General features: G+C 27.3%; 2 protein-coding genes and 1 long non-coding RNA gene across 3 annotated transcripts in view; all 3 read left to right on the top strand.

Annotated features, from left to right (window-relative positions):
* LOC105627282 (paramyosin, long form) overlaps window positions 1-7,319 on the top strand; it is a 17,915-nt gene extending 10,596 nt beyond the window's left edge. The window contains exons 11-15 of the mRNA XM_012208569.1: window positions 363-475; window positions 5,108-5,303; window positions 5,380-5,508; window positions 5,683-6,054; window positions 6,927-7,319. Of these exons, the coding sequence (XP_012063959.1) occupies window positions 363-475; window positions 5,108-5,303; window positions 5,380-5,508; window positions 5,683-6,054; window positions 6,927-7,319 (1,203 nt within the window). The remainder of the gene's footprint in view (window positions 1-362; window positions 476-5,107; window positions 5,304-5,379; window positions 5,509-5,682; window positions 6,055-6,926) is intronic.
* Window positions 4,126-4,617, top strand: LOC105627281. Its single transcript, XM_012208568.1, has one exon. The coding sequence runs from the start codon at window positions 4,126-4,128 to the stop codon at window positions 4,615-4,617; it is 492 nt and encodes a 163-aa protein (XP_012063958.1).
* LOC105627283 lies at window positions 7,314-8,310 on the top strand. Its single transcript, XR_001046536.1, has 2 exons — window positions 7,314-7,374; window positions 7,655-8,310. It is a non-coding gene; the product is annotated as an uncharacterized LOC105627283 (long non-coding RNA).
* Window positions 8,311-11,625: the final 3,315 nt, after the last annotated feature.

The raw sequence follows: 11,625 nt of genomic DNA, 5'->3' as shown, positions 1-11,625 counted from the left end.
AAATTTTTTTGTTATTATTATTTTATTTTAAAATTAAGTAAGTCTTCAATATATATATATATATATATATATATAATTTTTTTTTTTTTTTTAAACTAAAAATAGAGTTGTTTGCTGCAATATAAAAACAAATTCTTTTATCAATATTTTTTTAAATATTATATTTAGTAAAATAAATAAAAACGTTACTAAAATAAATCCAAATCAAACTTTAAAAAAAAATTCATTAAAGATAGAATTTAAAATAAGAGTTCTTAGTATAATAATAATAAGTAAATAAGTTATTCTAAAATTAATTAAAAATCAAATATAACATAAATCATAACAAATAAAATATTAAATAAGGGAAAATTTGATATAAGGGCCGTAAAATTGAAGAGCAACGTGCTCAAAGATTGTCAGCCGAATTGAGCCAATTGCGTCATGAGTTTGAGCGTCGCATTGCTGAAAAGGATGAAGAAATTGAAGTTATTCGGTAAGTTCTTAACAATAACTAAATTTTTACATTGGTTTTTTTCTTATAAAATATTAAATTTAAAGAAATGAAAAAATTGCCCATACATAATTATATGAATATAATTCAATATATATGTTTATATATATTACGTATAAACAAATTTTTCTTTTTTTTTTTTCAAACTTGATTTTTTGTTACAATATGTAACAAAATTATTTTTTAAATTCTTTTTTAAGTATTTTTATTATTATTACTATCTTTGTAATAAACAGAAATTTTACAAAAAAAAAGAATATAAATGTATGGACATATACAAACATGAATATATTTCGTACATAATTATATATATTTAAATGTATATATTTAAATATAAAATTAAATACATATTTTATGTATATTTATATATTCATATACATATTATCATATAAAGAAATTTTTATTAGGTAGTATTAATTAATTGACTTTTTTACTTATTTAATAAAATTGCAACAACTCATAATGTTATGATATATTGGTTTTTTATTACTATTTTTTATTACTTTCAAATCTGTTATTCTCCGTGAAACATTCTTCAATTAAAATTACGTACTTTTTAAAGAGAGAAAGCTATTCTATTAATTTAAAATAAGATTTACTTCATTCTGGGAAGAAAAAGAAAATTATTTTTAAAAATATTGTACCAATGTGCAGTTGTGTTAATATGAAAAAAATCTCTTTTGCTTAGGTAAGTTTGCTTTAATTTTTAATAAAACTATGTTATACTTACATTACTTGCGTGTGATTTTTATTGGGATTTTAATTTTATAATTACATCGTATAATATTGTATTTATATAATATTTAATTTTCTAATAATTACATTATATAGTAATCAGTAATGCAAATTGCAAAAGTATTGTAATGTATATATTACACATATAGTAAAACATATAAATGCTAATTGTATTATTGAAGACACGATATAATCAATTCTAATAAAAATTCATTCTAATTTTGATCAGTCATCGTAAGTCGAAATGTTATTATTAACACACACATAATGAAATGTTGTTAAATTTATCAACAATTGATTCATACATTTAATGACGTAAGCAATTTCTTTACACGATTTTTTTACTTACCTATTTATATAAAGAATAAAATATGATATTGTTACATTTATAAACATAGTTTATTTAAAAAAAGCTCTTTTTTAATAAAAAAAAATTTCATTTTACAAAATCAGAGTAAAGACTAGAAATCGTCTATCTACTACAAATTATTCTACAATGAATATGTATTTGATATAAACATATAAAGTGCTTTACGATACATATAACATTAAAATTTATTATGGTCATTTATTCTGATCGCTAACATTAACGCTGAAATAAAATGGATGGTATAATAAAACCAAGATCAGAGATATTAATAAGGACAGATGATGACAAAATATATGACAATACGATTCTATTAATAAATGCAAGAAATACGATCAGTCATGATCCAATTATTGAAAGATGCTGATTGGTTGTTCTCGATGTGGCAATCGCAACGAAAACTACAAAAGATACCACCTAACCATCGACCCAATTTTTATCAACGATCTTGTTGCAAGTGTCATCATCTCTGTTCATAGAAAGCATAAATGCATAAAAAAATCTATAATATATATATAAATTAAATTAAATTAGAAATCGGAAATCTGACAATATCAGAATATAATTGAATTGTCAAAAAACAAAAAATTTTAAGAGACGATTGTCTGAAAAATTCTTTACATCAATTATATTTTTCTTTACATCAATTATATTTTTATAAATTTTTAAAAATCAAAAATAAACGACGTGGACGTCTATAACTTTATCAAAAATGACAAGTTATATGCCACCAAATTATATGCCATGGGAATCAAAATGGCGGCATTATCCAACGTACATCTACTCAAGAAATTATGGATTCGGAATAAATTATTATCAACCAATGATTGATTATATAGATTCCAAGCGAATCGCATCAAAATCATCTTTACCAGAACTTGAAAAAAGAATAGAATTACCTGAATTACCCTGGTCTGACAGCAAAGTTTTGTGGGAAGATAAAAAAGTGCAACCCTATACGAGAGATGATCTTATTAAATATGCAATTGATGCTGAGGACGAAGCCAGAGATCACCTATCTCATTTTAAGGTACTAGCGAGAAAGTGCAGATAAGTATTTGCAAAGAAGAATTTTTGGAAAATATGAGGCGATCCGTTCTCCGAGTGTGCGCCTTGGCGACTGTTCGACCTTTTCGGTTTCTAAATTTAGTGCCGCGAGAGAGGTTGCTTCGTTTCAAGACAATGATCAAAGACGTGTGCATAGAAGCCATGCGTAATTCGTGTCATTATTGACGTCGTTTTCTTTCGCAACTTATTTTTCGAACAAAAATATGCAATAACAACATATTATTTTTTCTTTTATTTAATTTCGTATACGTAACAAATAAAAATTAATTACCTAACAAATTTGCTCCTTTGATAAATTTTCTTTTAAATATCATAATTTAATGAAACGACATCGGGAATAATATAAAATTTATTTATAAGAAATAGATTTTAAAGACATGCAAAAACTGTAAGAAATTTTATAATCTAAATAAATTATACTAACTTATTTATTGCAATAATAAATAAATTGTTTACATTGTTACTTAAACGCATCGTTCTGATATTTGTTGTTACTAAATAAATAATTATTATATAATAGTATATGACAATATACAATTCTTTTAATAATACGATCATATAATAATATTAACAATAAAATTATATAATAGTATATATCTAAAAGTTAAATATATAACAAACAATATTTATAAAATAAAGCAGTTTACTTTTGTATTTATACTTTTAAATGCAATCGTGCATTTACTGTCTTAAAGTATTCTAGTATAATTAATATAGTCTATAATACAAATCATATCTTTAATAATATTTATAATATTAGAGATATTTTCTCTAAAAAATAATTATAAATACATTTTCGTTGAACAACTAATATATCTTAGTATTCCTTGGAACCCAAATAGGAAATTTGATTATAACATAATACAATCTTAAAAATAATGTTTATATATCCACAAAGGAAAAAGTTTTTCTAGCATTTAATAAAACTTTTCTTAATAATTTACTGCAGAAATTTCCTATATCAGTTTAGAAAAGCTATCCGAGTTATTAAAAATATCGCGAAATACTGCACCGAACAATTTCTTGGCATCCTATTATGTCTCATAGTCGTGATTAAGTCAGAACAGTTTGCCAAATCGTACAGAACAAAAATCCATTTCTGTTCCCGGACGAAAGGGACAGTAGGTGTTCGATGCATTGGCAGTCGCTCTTGAATCTCTCAAGAGGATCGGTCATAAGTGGCGCCGATTACTTTCGCATTCTGGACCGCTGCGGCTAAGTTTAGGTGACCACGTCGCACAAGTGCGCGTGCATGACGGAAAACGGTGGTGCCCATTAGATGTACACATAGAAAAACACGAGCGACCAACGTGCGACATAAAATTGACGCTGACCATCTGTCTGCCTGACGTGCCCGAAGATAGCAAATCGCTCGGACTTCAGCCTGGCCAAGACCGTGCAAGCCAGCCGCGTGACCAAGGAGATTTTTCCGCGTACCGGAAAGGACTTGAAAAGACTACCCATGCCATTGATGTTCGCCAGCACTCGTGCCCGCAGCGAGGTCAAGGAGATCCAGCAGGAAGCGATGAGCAATATTAAGTTGCAAGCGTTGAAAGATGTTCGGATGATGACCGAGGTGAATGACGCGTTGAAGCATGCTAAAAGTCTCCGTGGTAAATCTGCGAAAGCAATAGAATTTCATTTGAGGACAGAAGCACTGAAGAATCTGTCCAAGAGCCAGGAATTGGCTGATATCCGGAAATTCCAAAAGGAGACCATGCATTCTTTCTGGGACGATACGGTACACAGCAGATTGATGAATGAAAGGGCCAAGGTTCTAATTGATGAGGACAAGCTGATGCAGCCACTTGATACGCTCAGCAGGGAGCTGCGCGGATTCGAGCAGAAGTCCAGCAATTATTTTCTAGATAAGAGGTATCAAGATCGTATGAGACGGGAACTTTTGTATGGGTGTCGAGGATGCGAGTATTATAATATTAAGCGTAGTAGATAGATAAGAGTTGTGACGTTATGATCGAGTTCTCAGTAGAAAAAAGGTACAATATTTTAATTTTTAGAAAAGAATAAAAATGCGTGAAATAGAAATAAATGATTTTAATAACTGATATTTGATTTTATGTTTAGAAGAAGTTTATTTCTCTTGTAATTTATTTTAATATCCCCTTGTTCCATAATATTATATTCTTTCATTATCAATTAGTACTGATTTTAAAAGACGCAGAAAAATTGTATAAAAGTAGCCGAAAATTAAATCCCAGGATGAATAAAGTAAATCGATGGACACCAAACTGATAACAAGTAGGACTATTAAATACTAGATGTATCAAAATTGTTTGATGTATTCAAAATAGTAACTAACAAAATGTGTTCTTACATTTCGAAGAATAGCACTGTGATTGAAAATTTAATTGTTTAAATAATATTTATCAAAATAGAGAAAATAAAAAACTATTTGATATGTTTACATCGAATGAAATTAATAGTAAACAGACTAGCATCGAAATCGAGCAGTTGAATGCCCGCGTGGTGGAAGCTGAGACGAAGTTGAAGACCGAAGTTCAGCGTATAAAGAAGAAGCTCCAAATTCAAATCACCGAGCTCGAATTATCCTTGGATGTCGCCAACAAGAACAATATTGATTTGCAAAAGACCATTAAGAAGCAGTCTCTCACTTTGACGGTAATATCGACACTTATATCTGCTAATGTGTTTAAAATAGCAACCACTTTACACGTTTAATTATTTTATTTTTCAGGAATTACAAGCTCATTACGACGAAATACAGCGCCAGTTGCAAGTAACCCTGGATCAATTGGGCATTAGTCAACGTCGTCTCCAATCATTGACGGCTGAGCTCGAGGAAGTCCGCGGCAATTACGAATCTGTAAGTAGAGAAATTGATTTGAAACACTTAACTTGAAAGAGATTGATTACAAAATGTGTTTAAAAAATTTAGTTTATCTTCCGGAATAAGCGAAGATACGAATAAATATCACATTATATAAGCATTACATAATGGTTATGTAAATGGGTATGTATAAATGAAATTGTGTTGAAGGCCCTGCGTGCAAAGAGGACTGTCGAGCAACAATACGAGGAATCGGTTAGCCGTATCAACGAGCTAACTACAATCAATGTAAACCTCGCTTCATCAAGGGCTAAACTAGAGCAAGAACTAGCTACTTTGGCTGGAGATTACGAAGAGGTCACTAAAGAATTGCGAGTTAGCGATGAGAGATATCAAAGAGTACAGAATGAACTCAAGCACACCGTTGAGATTCTCCATGAAGAACAAGAGCGTATTGTCAAAATTGAAGCTATCAAGAAATCGCTGGAGATTGAGGTAAAGAATTTGTCCGTGAGATTGGAAGAGGTTGAGGCTAATGCCATTGTTGGAGGCAAGCGCATCATCAGCAAACTCGAAGCCAGGGTGAGAAGAAAGAATAAAACTTTTTTTCATTTTAATATTATATCATTCTCTTACTTCAAAAGTAACACAACTGAAAAAAATGTGATTTTCGTGTTATCATCATAAATGAATTAGATAAAAATTATTCTATCAATTATCAAAAGTAAACTAACTTAAATTCACAGTTTGTCAAATAGCTGTCAAATACTTGTGTCTTAAGGTTTTCAAAAATGTTATAATATCTGTTATGTATAATAAATGTTATATCTTCTATAGAAAAGGCACATTTTAAGTAGTATCATTTTTGTAAAAAAAAGAAAGAGAGATATTTTACAGATAATATTTAGAATTAAGACAGGTTTAATGATCAAAGTTTGAAGAAAAAATTGTTTTATTTTAAATTCAATTATTTTATTGTAGCTGATTGAAATAAATATAATACTTAAATAGTTTATGATATTTTGACTTACATTATTTTCAATTAATTATTCCGGATTTGTTATAATTTTGTAAGATGTCGAGAAATCACAATTCAGAAAAAATGGTTTTTTTAAGAGTTGTAAAATTAATTTTCTGTATAGTTGAAAAATAATTTTTTTTTTCTGAAAAACTTAATTTTTTTAGTCATTTTTTTAAAGTAATAGATATATTTTTTAATATAAATTTATAATTAAAAAATAATTGAATCTTTTAAAATACAATTTTATACAATTAAATATTAATATAAAAGTTTTATATAATTAAATAAATTTAATGTTTTGTTAAAACATCTTTTAAATTTCGTTAACAATGCTTTTTTGGTAGTAATATTATATCATTATTATTATTAATTTTTAATAAATTTCGTTATTTATTAATTTTTAATAAATTTTGTTTTTATAATTCTTGCATAGATTCGTGATCTGGAACTTGAGTTGGATGAAGAGAAACGCCGACACACTGAGACTGTAAAGATACTTCGTAAGAAGGAGCGTAACATTAAGGAGGTAATGATTCAAGTTGAAGAGGATGCGAAGAACATCGCTCTGCTGCAGGAATCATTTGACAAAGCATCCCAGAAAGTAAGCATCTACAAGAGACAGCTGCAGGAGCAAGAAGGCATGTCTCAACAAAGCGTCACCAGGGTCCGCCGATTCCAAAGAGAACTCGAGGCCGCGGAGGATCGCGCCGACACGGCAGAGAGCAATTTGAGCTTGATCCGCGCCAAACACCGCAGCTTTGTCACCACTTCAACCGTGCCCGGTTCCCAGGTATACCTCGTCCAGGAGACGAGGCAGGATCTGTAAAATAATCACCGTCATCTTACCCTTTGCCACTTCAAACGTCGTCGTCTTTATAAACGTATGTTTAATATAAAATGTGATACATAAAATAATATAGAATAATTATATTTTTTAATAAATAGTACCCAGATAATAAAAAATGTCTAAAATCAGACCATAAGACGTTTTTTGCGCTTAAAAGACATCTTATGTCATAATTTTGTCTTATTTAGATAATTAGTCTTACAATTAAAGAATGAAAATTTTGTATAGCTGTGTAATATTAATAGATAACAGATTATATTTTGCAATTATTTTTAAAAAATACAAAAATTTAAAGTGGTACTTAATTTTGTCAGGCACAATTGAACATCTTACGAGAAAAGAAGAAAGAAAAGGACACGATATCAGTTATCACAAAGAGGAAGAGAGAGAAAGAGAGAGAGAGAGAGAGAGAGAAAGAGAGAGAGAGTTTTCAACGGGCCGCAAACGTGTTATTTTCGAGGGGTTTAAATTGGAGCAACCAGAATGCGCACCTATAAACATAGTATCGATACGAATATAGTGCTCACTGTCACGTAACGACCCGTCGTAAATTCGAAATTACTTGGCCAACGAAATGCGATACATCGCAACGAAAACGTTACATTAAAAAAAATTAATGCTCACTATTTAAAAGATTTATTGAAGCATCAAAATCGATAAAATTATAAGAATCAATATATTGTTTAATAAATGGATAAATAAAATTTAACGATCTTCTCCCAATTATGTGAATATATATTAAACGTAAGAGCAGAGAAAACATAAAAAATTCAAGAAGAGAACAATGGTAATTTACGTCCTTCTATACGCGCGTGTCGCAATTGTATTTAAATGAATAATTTTAATTCTATTCTATTACTATATAGATAGGTAACTATTGCCCATATACACGACTCTCACTATACAACATACACAATAACCTGTGTCAACATTAATTTAATAAATAAAGTGAAACACGTACGTACGAAAATGTTTGTGTACTTCATTTTCCACATTTCTGAAAAATATTATCCTAAAAAATTTTATTAACTAGAGTTATTTTATAATCAAAATAATTAATAAAGAATAGATTAAAAGTTTTTTTTGAGTTTAATAATTCTAATATGTTTCCCATTGAATATTTTGTTGACTGTAAAAGTACTACACGACAACATACATATACTTGGAGAAAAATCAATCAAAATTTTAATCTCAACCATTTTATTATCACTTTTGGGATCGGAAAGTTAATCTTATAGCTATACATTTTGAGATGAAAAAAACAGTACTGACTAATTTGCAAAAGTTTAAAAAATTCAAAAAGAGTAGTACATTTTATAGAAAAATTGAACATTGTATGAAGAAAATTAATATTGTGAAATCCAACTTTGAAAGAGCTAGTTGGATGAAAAACGTATAACTTCTACATCAAATTTATCGCAAAATGTTGAATCGGTAGTATTAACTCTATTTTATTAAAAAATTAGTCGGAGCATGAAAAATTGATAAATTCTGACTGTTGTAGCAATTATGAGACTGTATCATCAGATAATGATGATGTATTTAATGATTTGAAAAACAAATGTATCGACATACGTGAGGCATTAAAAGAATGGGCGCTGATATATATATGCCATGATGCATTAAAAATATTACTGCATATTTTAATTTATTCAAAAATATCTAATGTGCCTTGAGATCCGAGGATACTATTGGAAATACTAAGAACAGTGACTATTATAAAGATGGGAAGGGAACATTATTGACACAATAGACTACATATTTGCTTCGAAAGGTGCTTATCATGTGAAGAAAATTCGTATATCGCACTCTATTTTAATATCAATGGATTAACATATTAATAGTTCAGAGTATAGTTTTGGTCAATATTGTTTTTGATTCATTATTTTAATATTGTTTCTATGATTATTGGAATTTAATTGTGGGGAAAATAAATCTTTAACTTCTGATGATTTTTTTAATGATTTTTCCTTTTTGTCGATATAATGTTAACCATTTTAAATAATGATATTATCATCAACGAATATAAAATTAATATATGTATTCAATGTTTTATATGTGACATTCTTGCCAGATCTTTTATTAAAGATAGTAATCTACAAAAAAATTGAATTTATTTATTGTTAAACAATTGTAAAATATAATGAATAAAAATATTTATTATTAGTAATTATGTGCACTCTATTATATTTACAATATTTTTACATTATTTTTAATGTGTATTATTTTTTTTAAATAATTATATTAATTAATAATCTTTTTTTACAGTACTGTTAATTTTAATGATTATAGTTTTATTTATGGATGTATTTAACTATGGATGAATATTATGTTAAAGAACCTGGAATTTTCCACGTATAGAAATACCTAATAGGACTGATGCAACTTTTCGCTCATCATAGTATCAATTCTGACCATAAAATGAATTCACTTTTAAAAAGACTTCCAATTGACATGATAAAAAGTTTTCTAATATTTGATTCATTGCATTTATTAGATCTAGATATAATAAAATATTTATTAACTATGGATACGTGTACGGAACCTTAGGCTTGAGGAAACAATGTTGTCTGCATATAATTAAATTGATATCTGATTTTCTCCTTCGATGTAAAATGCCAAGCGATTCTTCGAGCCATTAGATCTTGATATGTAAAGTATAAAATTTTGAAAAAAGAGGGTATCGAATTTTTTGTATCTATTGTATAAAAATTCGTTATTAAAAAATTATCTACCTGAAGAAATACATTTGAACATTTTATGTTATTTTTTTTGCAATATTGTAATCTGTTATAGCAATTCGTACTCAAACTATTTACACGTAGCAGACAAATTATTTAAAACTTTTATAGAATGTTATATTAAAATTTATGGTATTTAGTCTGTTAGCAGCAACATACATCATCTTTGTCATTCAGTTGATTAAGTAAAGAATTTCAAGCAATTTATCTACTTTCAATGCATTGGATTCATATCCATTGGAAAATAGTTTACAGAAAATAAAAAAGTTACTTCGGATGGGAAACAAGTCATTGCTTCAAATATGAGATTAAAATTATAATAATAAAAATTTTCTATTTTAAAGAAAAATTCTAGCAACAATTGTGATCAAAGTAAATATAAACATTTTTTTTACAGAGTTAAATTAATGGACGGATTAACTCCAACAAATGAAGATAGAAGCAAATAGTTTTCAACAAAAAAAAATTAAATTATTGGTACGAAAAACGTGACGAACTTTGAAAATAAAATTTATGTATTCTGTTTGTTAAAAGAAGTACGTAATTTTTTTGAAACGCTAATTACATCATCTTATTTAAATATACTTTTGCAAAGAACGACAAAGAACATTTGCCCACAAATAGTATAATATAAAAGACGTCAAATGTAAATCAATAGTAATAGAATATAATATCATAAAGATATTGTATTTTTCCTACTGATACATACTCGAGTTCGATAAAAACAACTGCTGTATTGATTTTTACTTAGCATATTGATTTGATGTTGTCAAATTTAAAATTTAAAGTCGATTTTTCTTGAAATAAATCATGCTTTAAATTTTCCATTATGAATTAATTTTTGAATTAAGTTTTGAATTAATTTTTCCAACATTTTTTTGGACTGAAAAAGAAATATACCAAACATATTATTTTTCAATGTTATATACAATATCGTATAAATAAATATTTGAATATACTTTGAACATCCAATGGTTTGTGAGAAGGCAATGAAGAAGTTCCATTAACTCAAGAACAATGTATTTCTTTTGGATACTTGTGCGTCTTACATTTGAAAACAATTATATTATTTTAATTAATTTTTAAATTTGATAATTTAAACTAATGTATAAATCAATAAAAAAAACTATACATTTCAAAATTGTCTGTTATAAAAGATTTCCTAAAAATTTTTTATAAATATCGATTTTTTTATAAATATATTAATTTTTTAATAACTATTTAATTTATAAAATGATAATATATAATTCTTAATTAAATAAAATAATAAATAATAGATATAAAGGAACAAAACGCTAGATCTTATTTGCTGATATTTAATAATCTATTTGAACATTAAAACAGTTTCAATAAATTATCATTTTCAATGTTGAATAAACAACACTCTTTTAGTAAATAAAGTGCTTAGTGAAAGGAAAAAGAGAGAGAAAAAAACAACACCCCAAAAATTTTATTTTCATGGTTACATTTTTTTATACATTTTATTAAATTAATATATTATGTAGAGCTTTAATATAATATATATATATATATATATATATATA

Source organism: Atta cephalotes, assembly GCF_000143395.1.
Source record: "Atta cephalotes unplaced genomic scaffold scaffold00008, whole genome shotgun sequence".
NCBI lineage: Eukaryota > Metazoa > Arthropoda > Insecta > Hymenoptera > Formicidae > Atta > Atta cephalotes.
Note: the sequence above shows the minus strand (reverse complement) of the source record. Positions and strands in the feature narration are given on the sequence as shown.

Bases quoted from the DNA above. Each gene is read 5' to 3' on its own strand.
- LOC105627281 (XM_012208568.1), top strand. From the start codon at position 4,126: ATGCCATTGATGTTCGCCAGCACTCGTGCCCGCAGCGAGGTCAAGGAG.